The sequence below is a fragment of the Vidua chalybeata genome, chromosome 13 (assembly GCF_026979565.1).
Source record: "Vidua chalybeata isolate OUT-0048 chromosome 13, bVidCha1 merged haplotype, whole genome shotgun sequence".
NCBI classification, from domain to species: domain Eukaryota; kingdom Metazoa; phylum Chordata; class Aves; order Passeriformes; family Viduidae; genus Vidua; species Vidua chalybeata.
Genome location: NC_071542.1, coordinates 20,498,778 through 20,520,564, shown reverse-complemented (window position 1 = coordinate 20,520,564; position 21,787 = coordinate 20,498,778). Strand labels below are relative to the sequence as shown.

The following is a 21,787-nucleotide window of genomic DNA, read 5'->3' as shown; positions in this document are numbered from 1 at the left end:
CGAGATCTCCACATGAGCACTTGGGAATTGGCCATAATTCCCTGCTTTTTATCCTCTTCCTGCCCAGCCCATGGACTGTTCTGGGGTGTTCTGGGTGTCGGTGCCAAACCCACCCGCACACTTTAAGTTCTGTAAAGAGTTTCCATCCCTTTTCCCACTCCCCAAGGAGCAGGGATATCAGAGGGGGCTGGTGATGGGGGGATCTGTCTGCCCTGAATCTGAATTTTGGGATTTCCAAGCACTCACATTTCAGTATTTATCAGCCTGGAGGCACAGTCTGGGCAGATGCACAGGTCACCTCCGGAGCTCCTGGCTCTGTCTGGGTGGATCCTGCTGCAATTCCCTTGATATTCCTTCAGTTTTGGTTTTACCTGCTGCAGCCCCACCATATGTCCAAAGGGTTTGGGAAAACTTGTGCAGATCCCACCCCAGCTCCGATTTTCTCCTCTCCATCCTTCAGGATAATGCACGATGAAGTGAGTGAGACTGAAAACATTCGGAAAAACCTGGCAATAGAGAGGATGATCATCGAGGGCTGTGAGATCCTGCTGGACACCAGCCAGACCTTCGTCAGACAAGGTCTGTGTCAGTGCCAGCGTCCCTCCCCTCTGTGGTGAACGTGGCCCTGCCCCTGTCCTGTGTGCTCTGCTGGCCTGTGAAATTTAAAAAATATAACTCAGTTCCGAGTTTTCACTGATCAGAGGCACAGCAGGTTCGGGCAGCTCTGGCACTTCTGGGCAGTTTTGTCCCTGCCCTTTCCCACGTCGCGGCGTGGGAGGTGCACCTTGGCTGTTCGTGATGCCCCTGATGCAGCAGGGCCACGCTGAGCTCTGGTCCCGGAGCAGCGCCCGGGGCTGGGGGTGCGGGCTGGGCTGGCACCGTGGCTGGTGCCCCCCCAGCTCTGCGTGGCCACGGCCTGGGGCTGGTGGCAGCCCCGGCTGCGGGGGCTGACGGCGCGTCCCCCGCAGGCTCCCTGATCCAGGTGCCGATGTCGGAGAAGGGCAAGATCACGCGCGGCCGGCTGGGCTCGCTGTCGCTCAGGAAGGAGGGCGAGCGCCAGTGCTTCCTCTTCTCCAAGCACCTCATCATCTGCACCCGCGGCTCCGGGGGGAAGCTGCACCTCACCAAGGTGAGAGGCCGCGGGCTGGGGGCTGCTGCTGCTCCCTGCCCCTGGGGACGGCCCGAGCTGGCCGGGCTCTTGGCGACAGAGGGGTCCAGGGACCACCTCGGCCTCCCCTGGCACAGCCCCGGGGGAGCTGGGCTGCGAGCCTGCGGCCACCTGGGTTTATTTCACGTGGTCCTTGTCAGAGCCGAGTCACGGGGGAGATGAGAAACTACGCGATCTTGCTAAAAGAATTCACCCTGATTTGCAGCAGAAACGCTGACAGTCCGTTCTGGAAGAAGCTGGAATCACAGCCCGGGCTGTCTGTAGCGCTCCCGGCTCCTCTGGTTGCTCCCTGGGTGCCTGTGTTTATTTGGGGAAGTTTGGCAGTTAATTGAGCAAGAATCTTACAGAAATTGCTTGTTACTGGCATTAAATTATCAGTTTGAAGAATTACAGTCCGTGGCAAAGAGCTGATAATTGCAACAACAGACTTTGGGAAAATTAAATTTAAAGCTCCTATTAAATATTTTATAAACAAATTAGTTGATCAATTTGACAAGGAACACCCAGAGATCAGGCACAGATCTTTTTTCCCATGAAAGCAGGCGCTGTGGGTGTGTCCCCCTCCCCTGGGCTGTCCCCTGGGACATCGACCTGTCCCCAGCGCTGGGGTGGGGGACAAGCACGGAGGAGCCGCCAGCCCCGGGGGGGGTCCCACCGCTTAGCCCGGACTCCCGGGCTGGTGGGGGCTGTGCTGGGGGCCCGGGGGATGCCCAGCCCCCGGGGTGGCAGGGCTGAGCCCCCTTTGTCCCCTGCAGAACGGCGTGATCTCCCTCATCGACTGCACGCTGGTGGAGGAGCCCGAGAGCACCGACGAGGACGGTGGGTGCTGGGAGGTGGCTGGGGCGTGGTTGGTGAGCGGGTCAGAGTCAGGTGTCAATAGATGCCAGGAATCCACGACTGAGGTTTAATTAGATTAATTATTTACTGTGACTCAGGCAGACCCACACTTAGACCTGACCTTCCTGGGGCAGCCAACAACCCACAACAACCTGAATAAACCCTCCTTGAAACCTGGCTGGGAGAGAGGGGATGGGAAAGGCTTTCCCGATCACTGTGTGGGGTTTTTCCGTTCCAAAGCCAAACCATCAGGACAAGACATTGACCACCTTGACTTCAAAATCGTGGTGGAGCCGAAAGATTCCTCGTCTTTCACCGTTATCCTCGTGGCCTCGTCCAGGCAGGAGAAGGCTGCGTGGACCAGTGACATCAGCCAGGTAGGAGCCAGCAGGGAGGAGGTGTGGAGCTCTCAGCAGCGGGAGCTGCCGCGGGGTCCCTGCTGGGCCGTGGCATCGGCTCGGGCACGCAGGTAACACGGGGCTTGCTGTGAGCTCACCCTGTGCCTGGGTTTGCACCCCGGGAGCTTTCCTGGCGCCCTTGGGCTGTGGGGACCCGCAGCGGGCAGGGATGGGGCTGCTCTGGGGAAAGCCCAGCCCTGACTGCCTCCACCTGCCGCCCGTGTCTCTCGCAGTGCGTGGACAACATCCGCTGCAACGGCCTGATGATGAACGCCTTCGAGGAGAACTCCAAGGTCACCGTGCCCCAGATGATCAAGTGAGTGTGCAGGGGGCCGGGACACAGCTCCTGCGGCAGCCAGGAGCCTCGGGACCACGGGGACCTCCCTGGGCCTCCCCGTGTGCTCCGGGGGCTGCCCCAGTGTGGTCATTAGCAGCGTTAATTACCTGCTGAGGGATCTGTGTGTGCTGGGGACGTGGGAATGCCAAAGGGGAGAGTTCAGAGAAAAATAACAAGCGTGAAGAGGGGGTAAAAGGGCCAGAAGGGAAGGGCACGGGGGCTGCCGTCCCTGTAGGTCCTGGGGTGTGGGACGAGGGGGGCTGTTCCCAGCCGGGGGGATGGGGCAGCACGGGGTGTTCCTGCCCCATTCCCTGCTGCCAGGCACGGGAGGGGGCTTGGCTTGTGTGCCCCTGGGGATGGCCCATCCACACCCCTCTGCCTGCCGAGCACTGCACCCATTCCAGGAGCCCATTCCAGGGTGTGGATTTCTGGGTGCTGCCCTGGGAGCATTCCCACCCGCGTTTTCCATGGGGACACCCCGTAGGAACAGGGCTCCTTCCTGCACCGCTTCCCATGGTCTCTTGGTTTCGTTCCAGGCTGGAACCACAGATATCTTGTTTCTCTGCAGGTCTGATGCCAGCTTGTATTGTGATGATGTTGACATTAGGTTCAGTAAAACGATGAATTCCTGCAAGGTCCTGCAGATCCGCTATGCCAGCGTGGAGCGGCTGCTGGAGAGGCTGACGGACCTGCGCTTCCTGAGCATCGACTTCCTCAACACCTTCCTGCACTCCTACCGCGTCTTCACCACCGCCCTCGTCGTCCTCGACAAGCTCATCACCATCTACAAGAAGCCCATCAGTGCCATCCCTGCACGGTGAGGCTGCAGTGCTGCCAGGGACCTGTCCTGTCCCTGGTGCCACCCTGGCACTGTCACTGCCCCCCGTGAGCTGGGAAGGAGATCACTCAGGAGATCAAACAGGGGAAGGAGATCAGTCCAAGCTCCCACTCCTGGCAGGGCCAAGTGCTGCCCGCGGGGTGGTGGGGCTCACGTTGGTTCTGCTGTGCCTGGGGGGACGCCCTGGGGTCCCAGCGCCACGGGGGGGGGGGATCATCACCTCCTCCTGGGCAGGGCAGGTGCCAGCTCAGCCTCTCCCTGTCCCTGCAAGGTCCCTGGAGCTGCTGTTTGCAAACAGCCAGAACAACAAGCTGCTCTACGGGGAGCCCCCCAAGTCCCCCAGAGCCAACCGCAAGTTCTCGTCGCCGCCGCCGCTGTCCATCACCAAGTCCTCGTCCCCCAGCCGCCGCAGGAAGCTGTCCCTCAACATCCCCATCATCACGGGGGGCAAGGCGCTGGACCTGGCGGCGCTGAGCTGCTCCTCCAACGGCTACGCCGGCGTCTACTCCTCCATGGCCCCCTTCAGCAAGACCACTCTGGACATCAACAAGCTCTACGTGTCCAGTAGCTATCCCAATAAGATCCCGGACGAAGGAGAAGCGGCCTCGGAAAAGCAAGAGGAGTCCCTGCCAGGCAAGCCAAGTGAGTGCCTGTGGTGGGTTTGGGCATGGGGGGCTCTGGCACAGAGGGGCTGGTGTAGGTGCACGCACAGAGAACTCCTGCTTCCTGAAAACTCGGTAATTTTTAATAACAAAACCAAAAAAGACACCCAAACCCACCCTCACCTCAAGGAAAAATCCTGCTCCAAAGTATCCCACAGAAACAGCAGAACTCTGAACCTTCCCCATACACGGTGGCTGCATCCCAAGGTGGAATGGGCCAGACTTGAGGAGAAGGGGGCAGAGCTATAAGGTGGCTGCATTTGCGTGCAGCGGGTGTAAAGGGGTTCCCTGTTCCTCCCAGGCTCAGAGGCGTCTGTCAGGGAAGAGTCGGACACGGATCCCAACCACAGCGATGAAGCAGAAGCTGAAGCTTCCCCAACGAAATCTCCGACGACTCCCAAGTCCATCAAGTGCAAAAATTCATCAGGTAACGAGTGAGCTCTGGGGGGTGCCCGTGTATCGGGGGGCTGGCACGTGGGGGGCCCTGTCCGGGCAGCGGCGGTGCCCACCGGGGTGTGGGATTTCTTCTCCCGCAGATTTCTCGCTGTTTTCCTACAACAACGGCATGGTCATGACGTCCTGCCGGGACCTGGACAGCACCCGCAGCGCCCTGTCTGCCACCTCGGCCTTCGCCATCGCCACGGCGGGGGCCAACGAGGGGACCCCCACCAAGGAGAAGTACCGCAGGATGTCCCTGGCCAGCGCAGGTACCTGCCCCGAGGGACTGCCTTTGGGGCGCCCACTGCCACCAGAGGGGCTTCCCTGCAGGCACACTCTGGCCAGGAAGAGCCGAGCCGGGGAGCCCAGAGCTCCCAGAGCCCAGTGCCTGCTCCGGGCCGTGTCCTGGGAGCCTGGCCATGGCACTGCCCCGGGGCTGTGCAGGTCCCGGGGGGCCCCGCGTGTCCCACTGCCTCCTGACACAGCAGCCCAGGGAAGGGGATGCTCCTCTGGCAGCCCTACAGCGGCCGTGAGCCCTTCCTGGGGAAGCTGTGCCGTGCTAAGGGCCCGCTGGCAGTTTCAGGCTTCCCGACGGACCAGCGGAACGGGGACAAGGAGTTCGTGATCCGGAGAGCGGCCACCAACCGCGTCCTCAACGTGCTGCGGCACTGGGTGTCCAAGCACTCCCAGGTGGGCAGCGCCTCCTTCCCTCTCTCCTCCCGCCCTGCCAGCGAATTCCCCTGCGTGCTGGCAGCTCTGCAACGTCCGGCTGAGAAGGCAGTTTGGCACGGAGGTCCCCGTGAAGCAGAGCAGCGTGGATGGCGGGGAGCTGGGGTCCCCGGCAGGGGAACAGGGCTCACATCCAGTGCTTGCACAGCTGGGCTGCAGAGGAGGGGAGCTGGGCCTGCCACCACCCCCTGGCTGCGTGCAGAGCGAGGGCAGTCTCTGGGTCTGGTGCCTGTTGGGATGCCCAGGATGGGCTCAGGGCTCGGGCGCTGGGAGCCGTCCCTGCCGTCCTGTCCCTCCTGCACTGGTGACGGGGCAGTGGCGGCGGCGCCGTCCTGGTTGTCACTGGGAGCACACAGCTCTCCTCCCAGACCCGGTGAGGTTGATGCAATGGAACTGAGTGAGCCTGCTGCCCTCCCCTGCTGGGATTTTGCTGGGAAGAGGCAGCCCCTTCCCCAGGTGGGAAGGGAGCAGCTCTGCTGGGATCAGTGGCACTCCCAGCACGGTAATCCCAGGGCTCTGCTGGCTTGGCAGGACTTCGAGACCAACGAGGAGCTGAAGTTCCGGGTGATCGGTTTCCTGGAGGAGGTCATCCACGACCCCGAGCTCCTGACACAGGAGAGGAAAGCGGCCGCCAACATCATCAGGTGAAGGGCTGTGGGCAGGAGGTTTGTGTCAGGCTTTTCCTGGCACTGCCAGCTGCTGGCTGCTCCTGCTCTCACCTGGGAGCACGGCAGGGCTCGGCAGGGACTGTGCCGGGGGCTGGGAGCGGCCAGGGAGGAAGATGAGGAGGAGGCTGGGTGGTGCTGGCTGCACTCAGCCTCGGGACTCAGCCTTCAGCGTTGAGCCCAGAGGGTGCTGGCCCTGCTGCTGTGTGCCCTGGTGTGGCACCGTGGCTCCAGGGCCAGGGGCTGTGCTGAGCAGGGCGGCTCTGGCACTCAGGGTGTGCCCACCCCATGCTGAGGGCAGGGCACTTGTCTTGCAGCAGGGGTGACACTTGTGGGGCCGCGTGGCCTCGGCTAAGGAGTGTTTTTCTCTTTAAAATGAGAAATGGGACCGAGGGGGGGTCTCCTGAAACACAGGCTGCGTGTTGCAGCCGTGCAGACCCCCGGGGCCACGCTGCCCTGCTGCAGCTGCGTGGCTCTGCTGCTTTCCCAGCTGCAGCAATCCTGTCTTTCCGTGCCACAGGACCTTGACGCAGGAGGATCCAGGAGACAACCAGATAACCCTGGAGGAGGTTGTGCAGATGGTAAATACGCCTTCCCTGCCTGCCTGCCCCGGCTCTTTGGGGTGGTGGAAGGGGAGCAGCCAAAGGTCCCGATGCTCACTCAGGGAAGAGTGAGCCTCCAAGCCCTGTGCCAGGGGGGCAGCTGCAAAGCAGGAAAGGCTTTCTGGGGAGGGGCCAGCTGTGAGCACAGCTGGATCTGTTAGGGGCAGGGGCAGCACCAACCAGCCCACAGGCACATTGTTCCCCCTGCAGTCAGCAGAATGGCTGGAGAGGGCACGGAGACACCTGCCTGCTGCTGCCTGCGCCGGCTGCAGGGACTTGGGAACGCCCCAGGGGCTCCCAGCGTGTCCTCTGTGTCCCCAAACCTCTTCCAGTTCCAAGTGAGGGGCTCTGGCTCAGCCAGCGTCACTGCTGCTCCCTGGAAAGAGAGCCCTGGGAATGGGCCATGGATTTAGAACACCAGGGTGGCTGCAGAGCACCTGCTGCCCTTCTGCTTTGAAAAAACCCAACCAAACCTGTTCCCAGAAGAACACGAGAGCCACTTGAAAGTGGCCTGGAGCACCTGAAACTCCCGAGATTCTGTCCCCTGGCTCTGCCGGGGACTTCTGGGAGGGGCAGAGTCCCTCCTGGGCTTTGTTTGAGCTGTTGCCCATAACTGTGTCTTCTGGAAACTTCCTCTGAAGAGGAGAGAACAAAAGAGCCCTGAGGGCTTCGCTGTGCCCCTCAGGCTGAGCAGCAGCGCCCTGCAGTCAAAGGGTGCTGGGAAGGTGAGGGTGCCCTGGGGTTTGGGGTGCACCTCATGAGCAGGGGGGCTGCGCTGTGCCGGTACCTCCGGGCTGCCTGCAGCCCCCTGCCCTGCACAGGTGCCACTGGTGCCACCTCCCCCGGGCTCTGGTGGGGTGTGCCCCACAGCTGCACCCCCAAGTGTCCCTGCAGCCACTCCAGGAGCTGTGGAGGAGCCCAGACAGTGTTTGTTTGCTGGAGCTTTCACAACCCCTGTCCCAAGGAATTGTGCAAGGGGCTCTTGCTGCGTGCTGGGCTCTTGTGTGTGTGTGTTGATCTTGGGGGGTTCTTCTGTGTCACCAGGGCTGTTTGGGGTTTATTTGGGCGGGACACCGGTGGGGTTTGTTATTTTTGGTGGCTGATCTTTTCCCTGGAGGCAGCGGGGTGGGGGTGCTGCAGGGAGCTCTGCTGTGGGGTGTGTTGGGTGATCCTGAGCTGTGCCCAAGGACTGCTCTCAGTGACCACGTCTCTGTGACGCTTTGAGGACAGCCACCAGCCAGGGACTCCGGGCAGTCTGGACCTCAGCTCTGGCTGTCACCCCCAGGGTGGCTCCGTGCCGGGGGCAGCCTGAGCCCTGCCTGTGCTGGCAGGGCTGCTTGGCCAGAGCCAGGCAGTGGGCACAGGGCTCATCCCTATCCCCCTGCTCTTCTGGAAATCCCTTGGCAAAGCCATCTTGCCCCTCCTGAGCAGGGGCAGCGGGGCTCCAGCTGGGATCCCTGGGTGCTTTGTTAATTAAGCAGCCAAAAGGCTGCGTGATTAAATCCCCGGGGTTCTCCAGGCTGGCAGGAGCTCGGCACGGGCAGGGTGTGGGCTGGGGTGCCTCTGGAGCAACGCACACCCCGGCTCTGCTGGAAAAAACTTTGGCTTGGGAGCCTGGCTTGGCTTTGGGGTTGTGTCCGTGGCACGTGGGAGTTCTCACTGCGCTCCTGCCTGGTGAGCCCCACGGTTCCTCTGTCCCGCAGGCCGAGGGGGTCAGAGCAGAACCCTTTGAAAACCATTCAGCCCTGGAGATCGCAGAACAGCTGACGCTGCTGGATCACCTGGTCTTCAAGAAGATCCCATATGAGTGAGTGATCCCCGTGGGTCAGGAAAAGGTGGCTCTGGTCAGGCAGGGCCTCCGGGGCAGCCTGGCTGGGCTGACCCCAGAGAGTGCAGAGCCTTCCTGGGCTTTGCCAGTAGCCCAGACTTGGCTCACGTGCAGATTTGGAGCCCTGTGGCTTCTCTGCTTTTATGGGATGTCCCTCCCACAACCATCACACGTTCAGCCACGTCCACGTGCTCCCTTTCCAGCAGTGTGGGGGCAAAGACCCTGGGATCTCCATCCTGTGCGGATGCCGTGGAGCTTGCAGGGCTAGGACATCCCACAAAACTGGGGAAATAAAAACTCACCTGACCACTGTGGTTTGCAGAGAATTCTTTGGGCAAGGCTGGATGAAGCTGGAGAAGAACGAGAGGACCCCATACATCATGAAGAACACGAAGCACTTCAATGATGTAGGTGCAGCTGCAGGGCACGGGGGGGTGGGCGCAGGGGGGGCAGCTCAGCCCCCTCCCCAGGGCTGGGGTGTGGGAGGGTCACCTGCCCCACGGGCCCTGCCTGCCCCACGGGCCCTGCCTGCCCAGGTGGAGCATCTCCTGGTGCTCCTTGTGGGGCCGCCGCAGCGCAGGGAGGTCTAAAACCCGCTGTGAGGCCGGAGCAGGCGGAGCTGTGCCCAAAGCCACGCTAAAGCCCGGGCTGGGGGCCGTGTCTGCCCCAGGTCAGCAACCTGATCGCGTCGGAGATCATCCGGAACGAGGAGATCAACGCGCGCGTCAGCGCCATCGAGAAGTGGGTGGCGGTGGCCGACATCTGCCGCTGCCTGCACAACTACAACGCCGTGCTGGAGATCACCTCCTCCCTCAACCGCAGTGCCATCTTCCGCCTCAAGAAAACCTGGCTCAAGGTCTCCAAGCAGGTAGGGGTGGCCCCCTCCCGGGGAGGAGGGCTTTGGTGGGGCGGTGTTGCACGATGAGAGGCGTTAAAAAGAGTTAGAAAACGGAGAAAGGTGTTTCAGGTTGTTCTCAGGAGGGAGGTGGTGTGTGGACAGGCAGGCCCTGCCTTAGAGTTGGGTTTATTCATGGAATCACAGGGTTGTTTGGGTTAGAAAAGCTCTCTGAGACCGTGCAAGTTCCCTCGGCACTGCCAAGGCCACCACTGACCCGTGTCCCCAAGTGCCACATCCACATATCTTATAATGCCTCCACTGACTCCAGCACTGCCCTGGGCAGCTGTGCCAGGGCTGGACAGCCATTACGAGATTTTCCCAATATCCGATCTAAATCTCTCCTGGCACAACTCCTTTCCCCTTGTCCTGCCACTTGTTACCTGTGAGAAGACACTGGCCCCACCCTGCAAGCCAGACGTGCAGTTCAGCCTCTCCACGAGGGCCCCTGTGGCTGCACACACACAGAGTCTCTCTTTAACTGCTTTTCTGGGCTCATCATGGGTGAGCAGGATGAATTCCTGTTTGAGGTACGTGGTGCAGGAGTAGCTGGCACCGACTGGTGCACAGCCAGACACAGGGAGCTGAGCTGGCACCACCGTGGGCTCCCATCAGCCAGGAGCAGTCGCTTTTGCTATAAAATGATAAAACTGAATGAAAAATGACAAACCCGAATGAAAACAGGCGCTGGCGAGGGCAGAGGAGGGAGCAGGGGGAGGCAGCGAGTGCCTCACCAGCAGCCAGGTGTGACAGCCAGGGCACACTGCACCTGTGGAGGTGCAGGAGCAGCTGGTGGGCTGAGGTGCCCCGGGCAGGGCGGGCTGGAGGTGCCCCTGTGGCTCTGCAGGCTGCCCCCCCGGCCGCAGGGAGTGGGGGGCTCTTCCAGGGCCTCACCCAGCAGCATTCTGCTTTCTTGCAGACGAAGGCTCTCATTGATAAGCTCCAGAAGCTGGTGTCGTCGGAGGGCAGGTTCAAGAACCTGAGGGAGGCACTGAAAAAGTGAGTGAATGGTGCTTCTCCTCCTCCTCCTCCTCCTGCACGGCTGCTCCTGGCTGTTCTGGGGCCTGCAGGGTGGGGGGACCTGAGCTCTGCTCCCGGGATCGCTCAGAGCCTGCGCTGAAGGGTGTCCTGTGGGGCCAGCACGGTGGCTGGCAAAGTGATCCCCATCCTTTGTGCAGCATGTGGAAAGACGGGAATAAAAGGGACTGCAAAGGGGAAAATCTCTGCCAGACACCAGAGAACAGTTTTCCCCAGCACTATCGTAGAATCCCCAAATCCCAGAATGGTTTAGGTTGGAAGGGACCTTAAAGCTCATCTGGTTCCATACCTCTCTGTGGGCAGGGCTCCCTTCCACTAGACCAGGTTGCTCATGGAAGCTCCCAGAGGTCTTCCCCCTCTGTCAAAGCTGCCCCAGCTCATCTCCTGAGTGCCATGGCACAGCCACAGCTCCTGCCTGTCCTGCTGTGCTGGTGGGGATGAGGCCCAGGAGAGCAGCAGCCTTCCCTGGGAGAGCCTTCCTCTATTAGAGAGAATCCTTCCACCTCTGCTGACTGCAGAGCTGTCCCCTTCTGCCCTACCCTGCCTCAGGCTCCAAAGTGAGGAAGTTTTACTCCTCGTTTCTTTCTGGTTCACTCCCGAAGTTGTGACCCTCCGTGTGTCCCCTACCTGGGCATGTACCTGACTGACCTGGCGTTCATCGAGGAGGGCACCCCGAACTACACCGAGGACGGCCTGGTGAACTTCTCCAAAATGAGGATGGTGGGTGCTCCAGCCCACTGGCGTGGGCACAGCTGGGGTGATGTGGCTGTGGCCAGGTCTGTGTCCCCTCAGCCTTCACCTGCACGGCGCCAGGAGGCCACACCTGTCCCCTGCACACACCTGGGGTTGTTCCCCGTGTCTGCAAGAGACAAAAAGGCCTTTGCACTGTGCTGTGCTGGGTGCCTCTGCCCTCCTGGGCGCTGGGACGGGGTCTCTGGGTGATGGGAGAGCCACAAGCACCTCCTGTGTTTTGTCCCTGCACAGATCTCACACATCATAAGGGAGATCCGGCAGTTCCAGCAAACCTCCTACAAGATCGAGCACCAGCCGAAGGTACAGCCTTGTCCCCAGAGCCACGGGCAGGCTCTGCCCCTCACCTCCCTCTTCCATCACAGCATCCAGGCCTTCAGCACCGGGCAGCTCCGTGCCGGAGGCTGTCGGCAGGGGTCAGGGGGTGGAGGGAGGCTGTGGGGCCGCAGCAGGCTGCCCCCGTGGCCCCAAGGGGCAGTTGCAGCAGAGGACTTGCTGCGGAGGGCGGCATCGACGGACAGGCCCGCGGTGCTCCGAGGGGCGCACCCTGGACGGGCTAAGAAACGGCGATTTAGGGGCAGCACGCCCTCCGCGGGGAGCGGAGCGTGTCCTGCCGCCGCACTGCCAGCACCCGCTGGCCGCTGCCCCGCGCCGGCCCCAGGGCGTGACGAGCTGAAAGGTCTCAGAGCCCGCTGCGGCAGGTTTGGGTGCTGGCAGGGCTCTGTCGCTCCCGGCCCGCTCACGGCCCCGCTCCGTCCCCAGGTGACGCAGTACCTGCTGGACCAGTCGTGTGTGATGGACGAGGAGTCCCTGTACGAAGCTTCTCTGCGAATAGAGCCCAAGCTGCCTTCGTGAGCGGCGCGGCCGCCGGACACTCGCTGTGCCCCCTGTACATAGCCGCGCTCCAGGGCGCCCTGGAGCGACCCCCAGTCTGCTTCTCCGGCCCCCCGCCCCCGCCCCAGGCCGCGCCCCGCGTAGGATTCCCCGCCCCGTTACGGTTTAACGCGCGACACTTCGCTGGAGTCCCGGGTTCTTTTCCATGATGTTACTTTTGTCATTTGTCCCTCCTGGGGGGCTGGTGGTCGGGCAGGCGAGTCCCCGTGTCCCCATGGAGCAGGTGAGTCCCTGTGTCCCCGTGGGGCAGGTGAGTCCCTATGTCCCCACGGGGTCCCTGTGTCCCCGTGCGGCAGGTGAGCCCCCTGTCCCCATTGCGCAGGTGAGCCCCGTGTCCCCGCAGGGCAGGTGAGTCCCTGTGTCCTCGGGGTGTAGGTGAGTCCCTGTGTCCCCGTGGGGTCCCCATGGGGCAGGTGAGTCCCGTGTCCCTGCAGGGTCCCCGCGGGGCAGGTGAGCCCCGTGTCCCTGCAGGGTCCCCGTGGGGCAGGTGAGCCCCGTGTCCCCGTGGGGTCCCCATGGGGCAGGTGAGCCCTGTGTCCCCGTGGGGCAGGTGAGCCCCGTGTCCCTGCAGGGTCCCCGTGGGGCAGGTGAGCCCTGTGTCCCCGTGGGGTCCCCGTGGGGCAGGTGAGCCCCGTGTCCCCGTGGGGCTCTGGGGCAGCACAGAGCAGCTCTCACTCGGACAGTGCTGGCGGTTACATCCCGACTCTGTAAGGTGGGAGAAGGGAGCACATTAAAGGTTGTCCCTCGGTGTCAGCTGCCCTCTCTGTGTGTGCCACGGGGGGCCCTGGCTGCCGCCCTGGTCCCTCCGACGTTGGGAAGATGGAAGCATCCCCTCGCCTCTCCTGGCTGCATCCGGCTCCTGTTGATATGCTGTAGATCCGTTCCCTTGTGCCCACTCTGAGTACCATGACGTAGAGTTAGAGATGACGAGTGTTTTTATTACATCTACTGTAATCCTGGCTAACCACCCGCTAGCAGGATATAGTAATGTAGTGCTTATTCTGTGAATAGTTCCTGGGTTTTTTACATTGTACAGTCCCTGACACGGTTCCCCGGCAGTGGCAGGCATGCTCCACTCACACAACACTTGCTGTAAGCAATACCTCGTGGTATGGGAATTCTCTTTCAAGCCCTAAAACTATTTCAACTTACAGCTTGTTTGGGAAAAAAAAAAAAAGTATTTCCATTTTTTTTGTAAAAATATATGTTTCCTGATTACCTCTTGCTAATAAATCTATTCTATCTCAGGGTGAACCGGGGTTTGTGATAGTTTTACGGGCGGGATGTCGCCGGGCCGCGGGCCACGCCCAGTGCCGGTGCCACGCCCAAACACGATACCACGCCCAGTGCCACGCCCACCGTCTGCCCCGCCCACCCCGCCCTTTGTCCCGCCCCCTGGCAGCGGCTCGGCCCATTTCGACTCCGCTCGGCCGCGCTCGGCTCGGCTCAGCCCGGTTCGGCTCCTCCCCGCCCCGTCCGTCCCGGTTCGGCCCGGCCCGGCCCGGCCATGGGCTGGCCCGTGCTGCTGAGCGCGGCCGCGCTCCTGGCCGCCGCCGCCGCCGCCTGGGAGCCCTCGGCCGAAGGTACAGGGGCACCGGGAGGGCAGGAGGCGATTGGCCCGGGCCGGCACGGCTCGGCTCGGTTCGGACCGGGCTCGGCCCGGCCCCGCGGTGCAGCGGGAGGCGGCGGCAGAGGCTCGGCGGGTGCCGCCGCTGACGCGCCCGTTCTCTCCCGCAGAGGAGCGGCTCTTCAAGGCCTGGATGCTGCAGGTGAGGCTCGGGCCGGGCCGGGCCGGGCCGGGCCGGGCCACCGGAGGTCGGGGTGCGCTGACGCGCGGTGTCCCCGCAGAACAACCGGCGCTACGGCCCCGAGGAGTACCCGCGCAGGCTGCGCGTCTTCCTGGGCAACAAGCGGCGCATCGAGGAGCACAACGCCGGCAACCACAGCTTCCAGAGTAGGAGCTCCGAGCCCCGCCCGGCCACGGCCCGTGCCGGCTCCGAGCGCCGCGCCTCGCTGAGCAAAGTGTCCCCTTTCTTCCCCTTCTAGTGGGCCTGAACCAGTTCTCGGATCTGACCTTCGCGGAGTTCAAAAAGCTCTACCTGTGGAGCGAGCCGCAGGTAAATGCTGGCAGCGCAGGTGGGCAGGGAGGGAGGGGGTGCAGGTGCCCCCCTGAGGGGGTTCTGCGGTGACCTGCACCCGCTGCTGGGCCAGCACCGCTGGCTGTGCTGCCTGCCATCCGCTGGGATCGGGTCACATCGTGTGTGCCAGCGCTGGGGGAAGAGCGAGGTGAGCCCTGTTCCCCGCCCTCCCGGCTTTCCCAGCCTCCAGCCCAGCTGTCCCTTCTGCTGGCAGCTCCCTAAGCACTGGGGCACTGCAGCCAGGGCTGCAGGCTGCTGGTGACTCCCTGCCGCAGTGGCCAGTGTGTGTGGGATGGTCGCCAGCCCTCACCCCGTGAGGGTGGCTGTCATGGGCCACTGGCCTGGCGGCTCGCCACAGCCCTCCCGCCCCGCTTGCAGAACTGCTCAGCCACCAAGGGGAACTTCCTGCGCAGCTCTGGGCCGTATCCCGACTCCATCGATTGGAGGAAGAAGGGGAATTTCGTGACACCCGTGAAGAACCAGGTGAGGGGCGTGTGGCACGGCCAGAGAGGGGCCGGTGGCTGCGGGCAGGCGCCGTGCCCGAGGAGCAGTGCTGGGTGCCCGTGCCAGGGGGGCTCCCCCGGAGCCGTGCCGTGCCTGCCGTGTGCCCCGGCAGGGGCTGAGCAGAAGGCCAAGCCCAGCTGCTGGCAGGGAGCTGGGGCTCTGTGCCGCTGCCCTGCCCCGGCGTTCTGGGGAGGCTGCTGAGCTGCAGCACCTGGAGCAGTTCCTCTCCCGTTCCTCATGCAGGGTCCCTGCGGGAGCTGCTGGACCTTTTCCACCACGGGCTGCTTGGAGTCTGCCATTGCCATTGCCACGGGAAAGCTGCTCTCTCTGGTGAGAGGTGTTCCTGGGCTTGGGCAGAGCCCTCTGGGGAGCAGCATGGAGCCAGAGGGGCTGGAGGCTGCTGGGAGCAGGCGTGGGGAAAGAAGCCGTGCCTGGCCTTGCCCGCCAGCCTCACTGCAGGCAGCACAATGTTGATTTTTCAGCTCCCAGAGGATTTCTGTTCCTGAAGAACTAGAAAGACAGTAGCCACTTACACAACTTAGCAAAATAACTGAGGGTTGGGTGTGTTAAAAACAAACCTGACCTTTGGAAGACATCTCAGCCAGTCCTTCTAGGGGGGGGATGGATTCCTGGCAGGCGTGAGGAGGAATGCCTCTGGCAGCCAGGGCATCCCAGGCTGCTGGCTCCAGGTCTTCCTTGTGTGCCTCCCTGGGACATGGAGCCATTTCCAGGTGACTCCCTCGGGTAAACCAGTGCTGTGGTGGTCGTTCCAGCCAGCTGCACACATCAGCCAACTCTCAGTTCCTGCTGTGCAGTTGCTTTTTGTGTCACTGACTCTGAGCACAGCTGTGGGACAATCACTGACTCAAAACCCTTCTCCGCAGGCAGAGCAGCAGTTGGTTGATTGCGCCCAGGCCTTCAACAACCACGGCTGCAGTGGGTAAGTCAGAGAGGGTCAGAAAGAACAGAAATTAGAGTATCTTGCATCCTGTGGTGGACAGCCTTCCTCCAGATGTTGTGTCAGGATCCTTCCACATTATGGAATGGCTTTTGTCTTCCCTTGGCTGCAATGTGTCAGGGAAAGCAACTTTGGATTTGGTTGCTTATTTTAATTTCACCCTCTCAAGAGGTTAGGATGTTTCGCTAAATCTCCAGCATTTCCCAACCTCTGTTGTTCCTCGTTAGTTTTTATCTGAGACGTTTCTCACACGGCAGCCATAGGCTGGGCTCTGATGGGCTCTGGGACAGCAAGGGGACTTCTGGCTGTTGTTCTGCCCCGGGTCACGCGCGCCTCGTGGCACCCTGAGGAACCCACAGAAACTTTAGCTTCCCCTTTGGGAAGTTCCTCCTGGCTTTGCTAGAGAAGGCAGACAATAGAACTTTCTGACAACTTCTGTTTTCTGAGAGATAAGCTGTCCTAGAGGGACGCTCGGAGCTGAGCAAAGCCACTCTTGGTGCTTTTTATTTTCCTTGTGACTCCTCCTTAGGCGTTTCCACATCAGCACTCCCTGATCATCTCTCTTTTCTTCCCTCCTGAGATGTGCTTCTGGAAGGTGGCCAGGGAAGGGAGCAGCTGCGTGCTGGAGATGTGGGTGTCTCAATGTCCCCCAGCCAGGCTGGGCAGAGGGCACCAAAAAAGCATGGTGCCTTTCAGCATGCGCCCCTGGTGCTGTGTGGGCCAGCTGACCTCACAGCATCGGGGCTCCTGGTGTTCTTCTCCACCTGGAGAATGAGGTGTGACCATGCCAGACAGCCCAGGCAGGGAGATGCTGCAGGCACAGACTGGAGTTTGTGCCTCTGCAGGCTCTGGGATAGTCACTGCCCTTCCCCATCTCCCTGGCTGGTGGGAGTGGTGTGCAGAGCGGGGAATGTTGATGGCTTTGCTCTGCAGAAGCTGCAGCCTTACCATCCAAATTCATCATTGTGGATATTCTCCGTTCAGTCAGAGAGAAAAAGAGAAAGATTTCTGCCAGGCTAAGCCTGGGAAAAATCTTTCTCTTTTTCTCTCTGACTGAACGGAGAATATCCACACATCAGGACCATCCTAATGAGCTGCTAGCATCCTAACGGAGCTGTTGTCCCGCAGGGGCCTGCCGAGCCAAGCCTTCGAGTACATCCTGTACAACAAAGGGCTCATGGGGGAGGACAGCTACCCCTACCGGGCCAAGGTACTGCAGCACAGCCCGGCGTGGTGGCAGAGCAGGGCCTGGCACAGGCTCCCACAGCTCCTCTCTGTCCCCACAGAACGGCACCTGCAGGTTCCAGCCGGAGAAGGCCATTGCCTTTGTCAAGGACGTGATCAACATCACGCAGGTGAGGCCCCGGGGCTGCGTCTCCAAACTGCCAGGGCTGTGCCAAGGGGAGCTGCTGGCATGCCCAAGGTGTGCTGGGCTCAGCAGCTGCAGCCTGTGTGCTCCTGAGAGAGCTGCTGGGCACACTCCTGCTCTCCTGCAGCCTGTGTGCTCCTGAGAGAGCTGCTGGGCACACTCCTGCTCTCCTGCAGCCTGTGTGCTCCTGAGAGAGCTGCTGGGCACACTCCTGCTCCTCAGCTGCAGCCTGTGTGCTCCTGGAGGGAGAGAGCTGCTGGGCACACTCCTGCTCCTGCTCTCCTGCAGCCTGTGTGCTCCTGAGAGAGCTGCTGGGTGCACTCCTGCTCTCCTGCACACCTTTTGGAAGGTGGCACCGAGGAGGTGCTGGAGCCAAAACACACAGGCCCTGGGTTCCTGCCTGCTTCCCACAGGGGGTGCCCCTCCAGGCTGGGACAGAGTCCCAGTTCTCCTCTTGCAGCTCAGCACTGGGTTCCTTGTCCTGCAGCACACCAGGGTCATCCATCCCCCTGTCCTGGCTGCTGGGCCTGGACTGTCCCAGCACAGCCAGGAGAGGATGGGGAGGATGACCCTGGATCCTCTCCTGCAGTATGACGAGGATGGCATGGTGGAAGCTGTGGGGAAGCACAACCCAGTGAGCTTTGCCTTTGAGGTGACGAGTGACTTCATGCACTACAGGAAAGGAGTGTATTCCAAGTGAGTGTGTGACCCTCATTTGGTGAGGTGAGGGCAAGGGGAACGTGTGGGTCTGGAGTCATGTGCATCCCCGTTTCTCCTGCTGGATGCAGGAACACTGCACTGCATTCTCACACTTCTTTTGAGTAGAAAATAGAAAAAAAAAAGAGTGAACAGAGCCTTGATTTACTGGTTCCTGAGGGGATGAGAGTGCAGCACAGGGAGGAGGGCTGCAGGCTAGGAACCTGTCCTGCCTGGAGACCAGGTTGAGGGGGAATGAAGGTCAGTGAGTCAGGCAGCTTGGGAGACTCTCTGCAGCTCACCGCAGGGCTGGGGCTGTCCCAGGGCTGCTCTGTGTCTGGGCTGGGACAGGGGCAGCTGTGGAACACATCTGGTTGTGTTGGGGTAAGCCCCGGCCAAGGAGGATTTTCCGTGGTATCAGGGCAGCTCCCGCAGTGCCAGAGCTCAGAGGGGCGGGGGTGAGAAGGGCGGCTGCCCTCACCCTGCCCTGCACCTGAGCTGGCACCTGGGCAGGTTGTGCTTTTCAGCATTGCTGCTCTCCACAGGGCAGCTCCTGCAGCACCTCGCCTCAGTCCTGCCACGTGGTCGGAGGAAAAGAGAGAGAAAAGCCAGCTTGGGACACGAAGCAAGTCTCGAGCATGGGGCCAGCTCCGTGGCCAGGGCAAAAAGCCCTTGGGAGGCTGATCAAAGCTGAGAGCTGAGCGAGGCAGCGCAGACACTGTTGCCCAGCAAGGGGGAAAGCGTGTGTTTGCAGAAATAGAAAAACACTTTGGAGTAATGAACCCTCAGACACGCAGAGCTGCAGGGAAAATGCAGGGGAGAGGCTGAGCCTGAGGGATCTGCCCCAGGGAGCGCTCAGGAAGGAGCAGGTGGTGATTCCAGAGGCTTTGCTGGGCCAGTGGCCAGTGAAGCCAGAGGTCAGTGCCAGCCCTGGGCAGGTGTGAGCTGTGAGGGCAGGGACGTGGTCAGAGGAACACGCCAGGAGCAGTTATCCTGTGGATTTACAGTCTAAGGTGGATTTGAAGTCAGAGTGCATGGAATAATTGGTGCTCCAGTGCTTTCAGCCCAGAGCAGCTCTTAACAGATCGAAAAAAAGAAAATCTGAGGTGGATTATTGATCTTTTCCTGTGAAACAGCTTGAAAAATGTTTAAAAATAGGTGCTCTTGACATGGGAGCATGTACCATGAGCTGTCTTCTTTCACACCACAGGCAGCAGCTTTCAGCAAGTGCAGTTTAAAGGTTCAAAATTTAGAGGAAACACATATTTAGACCCAAGAGCTTGCTGTTCCTGTGCAAAACATGAAGCAGTGCCCTTGAATTTCAGGGCAGTACGCACCAGCACTAAGAGCTGCTGGTTCCAAGAGGGAAAATTCCTTTGCACTTGTAGGAAAATTCCTTTGTAGGAAGTGGGAAGTTCCTTTGTGTTCCAAGTGGGAAAATTCCCTTGTAGCTTGTCTTGGTGGGCCAGGAGCTCAAAAGTCCATGGATCCCCTAACTCCAGATATGGCTGGTAACTTCAGAGTGGGAAAACACAGCAGTGTCTCCCTTCCGTGCCTTCCCTCCCTCTCTGGCGTCCAGAGCACCCCCCAGTTCTGTCTGTGGAGTGTGGTCAGGAGTGCTGGCCCGACCAGCCCCAGGCTAACTGCAGGCTGCTTCTCACAGCACAGCCCCGTTGTCTCCCCTGCAGCCCCCGCTGCGAGCACACCCCTGACAAGGTGAACCACGCCGTGCTGGCCGTGGGCTACGGAGAGGAGGATGGCACGCCCTACTGGATCGTCAAGAACTCCTGGGGCCGCCTGTGGGGCACGCAGGGGTAAGGGGTGCTGCTGCCCACCGCGCTCTGCCTGCGCCTGGGGACAGGCCCCGCGGGCTGGGCTGCCCCCCACCCTCAGCCCCAGGCCACCCTCAGCTCTCCAGCTGAACTCTGGCAGCTGGGAGGACACGGGGAATGGTGCCAGGCTGGGCAGGGACACGGCTCACCGAGCCAGGCCTGGGGTCACTGCTCCAGCAGAGCCTTGGCTCAGTGCAGCTGCTGAGTGCCCAGGGCACAGCCAGGCTCTCCAGAGCTGCTGGTTCCCCTGTGGTGCCCGGGGCACATCCAGGCCATCCAGAGTCCCTAAATCCCCGTGGTTCCCAGGGCACAGCCAGGCTGCCCAGAACTGCTGGTTCCCTGAGGTGCCCAGGGCTCATCCAGCCTGTCCAGAGCTGCTGGTTCCCTGAGGTGCCCGGGGCACAGCCAGGCTCTCCAGAGCTGCTGGTTCCCTGTGGTGCCCAGGGCTCAGGGCTCATCCAGCCTGTCCAGAGCTGCTGGTTCCCTGAGGTGCCCAAGGCACAGCCAGCCTGTCCAGAGCTGCTTGTTCCCTTGAAGTGCCCAGGGCTCATCCAGCCTGTCCAGAACTGCTGGTTCCCCTGTGGTGCCCAGGGCACATCCAGGCCATCCAGAGTCCCTAAATCCCTGTGGTTCCCAGGGCACAGCCAGGCTCTCCAGAGCCCCTGGTTCCCCGAGGTGCACAGGGCTCAGGGCACAGCCAGGCTCTCCAGAGCTGCTGGATCCCCGTGGTGCCCAGGGCACATCCAGCCTGTGCAGAGCCCCTGGTTCCCCCGAGGTGCCCAGGGCTCAGGGCACAGCCAGGCTCTCCAGAGCTGCTGGTTCCCTGAGGTGCCCAGGGATCAGGGCACAGCCAGGCTCTCCAGAGCCCCTGGTTCCCCCAGCTCCTCCCTGCTGGTCACACAGCCAGGGAGCACAGCCTGTGCCAGGAGTGAGATCCCAGCTTCACGAGTGTTCCCAGCTGCACGCGGGACGCTCGGGAGTGAGATGTGGATTCTGGTTCCTTCGGGGTGGGAGGGGCAGGGGATGGCATTGCCTGCAGAGCTGAGGGGGAAGGGGCCTCACAGCCCAGCCGGTGCCACCCTGCCATGGCAGGGACACCTGCCACCGCCCCGGGTGCTCCCAGCCCCGTCCAGCCTGGCCTGGGACATTCCGGGGATGCAGGGGCAGCCACCTGCGCCAGGGCCTGCCCACCCTCACCTGCCACGGGAGGGAACGCTCCCGCACAGCCACTCCCATCTCTTTCAGGTACTTCCTCATTGAACGAGGCAAGAACATGTGTGGTCTGGCCGCTTGTGCCTCCTACCCCATTCCCCGGGTGTAGCACAGCGCCGGGGGACGGGGCTGGAGCGGCTGAGGGGCTGGGTGCCGGCAGGGGGGAGGCGGGACGCGGTGCCCCGCCCGCCTGCCGGAGCTGTCACCTGCTGGAAGTGTCACCTGCCGGAGCTGTCACCTGCTGGAAGTGTCACCTGCCGGAGCTGTCACCTGCCGGAGCTGTCACCTGCTGGAAGTGTCACCTGCCGGAGCTGTCACCTGCGGCCGCTTGGCTCGCACACCGCTGCTGCGCCCGCCCGCTCCAGCCAAAGCCCGGCGTGCCCCCGTGCCCCTGCCACGTTCCCTGCTCCTGCCGCCGCGCCCAGGTGTGCCTCCAGCCGCCTGTCCCCACCTGTGGGCAGCAGCGGGACCGCCCGGGTGCCCGGACACCCCGCAGGCTCCGGTTGGAGCGCCCCCCGCCCCTCGGGTGGATTTTTTTTTTTTTTTTTTTGCAATCACCAGGTGTCAATTTTAGCGATTTTAAAATTTTGTTTGAAGGTAATCTCCCTGTTCTTTGAAGGAAGGATGAGTGACTGCTGTGATTTGTACACTTTTACCGATTTTCATGAAATGCCTGCTATATTTTGTATTAAAAACCAGGGTGTTTTAATGCACGTAGAGAAGAAACGGGTGATTTTTGTGTAACCCACCAGCGAAGACGCCAGGACCTCGGTGCCGCTTCTCACCAGGCGCTGGGGAAATGAAGCCGGGGCCTTGTGTTATCTCACAGTGGGATCTCTCACTGACAATAAAGCTGCCCCGCCACCGGAGCGCTGCGCCGCGACCTCTGAGCGGGGCCCGGGCCTCCCGGCGCGGGCGGCACCGTGCGAAGCGCCGAGCGCTTCTGGGGGACGCGGAGCGGCGCTGAGGCGGCGGCGGGCCCGGCCTGAGGGCGGCGCC

At 61.7% G+C, this 21,787-nt stretch overlaps 2 protein-coding genes across 10 annotated transcripts in view; both read left to right on the top strand.

Moving 5' to 3' along the window:
- The window catches only part of RASGRF1 (Ras protein specific guanine nucleotide releasing factor 1), a 28,717-nt gene extending 15,384 nt beyond the window's left edge, over positions 1-13,333 (top strand). The window contains exons 9-28 of one of the 9 annotated variants that reach the window (XR_008433098.1): positions 461-579; positions 969-1,129; positions 1,924-1,987; positions 2,246-2,382; positions 2,637-2,719; positions 3,309-3,557; positions 3,850-4,220; positions 4,542-4,667; positions 4,777-4,947; positions 5,256-5,368; positions 5,939-6,051; positions 6,593-6,653; positions 8,378-8,481; positions 8,825-8,909; positions 9,173-9,370; positions 10,317-10,396; positions 11,038-11,155; positions 11,420-11,488; positions 11,948-12,329; positions 12,667-13,333. Coding sequence is in view for 2 of the 9 variants with exons in the window: in XM_053954281.1 (XP_053810256.1) it covers positions 461-579; positions 969-1,129; positions 1,924-1,987; positions 2,246-2,382; positions 2,637-2,719; positions 3,309-3,557; positions 3,850-4,220; positions 4,542-4,667; positions 4,777-4,947; positions 5,256-5,368; positions 5,939-6,051; positions 6,593-6,653; positions 8,378-8,481; positions 8,825-8,909; positions 9,173-9,370; positions 10,317-10,396; positions 11,038-11,155; positions 11,420-11,488; positions 11,948-12,040 (2,515 nt within the window). In the remaining 7 variants the exon portion in view is untranslated. Of the gene's footprint in view, positions 1-460; positions 580-968; positions 1,130-1,923; positions 1,988-2,245; positions 2,383-2,636; positions 2,720-3,308; positions 3,558-3,849; positions 4,221-4,541; positions 4,668-4,776; positions 4,948-5,255; positions 5,369-5,938; positions 6,052-6,592; positions 6,654-8,377; positions 8,482-8,824; positions 8,910-9,172; positions 9,371-10,316; positions 10,397-11,037; positions 11,156-11,419; positions 11,489-11,947 lie in introns of all 9 variants that reach the window. The other 8 variants (XR_008433097.1, XR_008433096.1, XR_008433093.1 and 5 more) reach the window with 8 other exon arrangements.
- Positions 13,334-13,478: 145 nt separating this feature from the next.
- On the top strand, positions 13,479-21,514 carry CTSH (cathepsin H). The gene is made up of 12 exons (XM_053954283.1): positions 13,479-13,662; positions 13,817-13,848; positions 13,928-14,033; positions 14,126-14,196; positions 14,596-14,700; positions 14,965-15,051; positions 15,606-15,661; positions 16,808-16,889; positions 16,966-17,034; positions 17,638-17,744; positions 19,433-19,558; positions 20,822-21,514. Exons 1-12 carry the CDS (start codon positions 13,587-13,589, stop codon positions 20,895-20,897), a joined length of 993 nt encoding a protein of 330 aa, XP_053810258.1. The 5' UTR covers positions 13,479-13,586; the 3' UTR covers positions 20,898-21,514.
- Positions 21,515-21,787: the final 273 nt, after the last annotated feature.

Excerpts from the sequence above, each read along its gene's own strand:
- CTSH (XM_053954283.1), top strand. The coding sequence starts at position 13,587 with ATGGGCTGGCCCGTGCTGCTGAGCGCGGCCGCGCTCCTGGCCGCCGCC. Across the intron at positions 14,034-14,125 it reads CGGCAACCACAGCTTCCAGA|TGGGCCTGAACCAGTTCTCG; the intron begins GTAGGAGCTCCG and ends TTCCCCTTCTAG. Across the intron at positions 19,559-20,821 it reads CGCCTGTGGGGCACGCAGGG|GTACTTCCTCATTGAACGAG; the intron begins GTAAGGGGTGCT and ends CATCTCTTTCAG.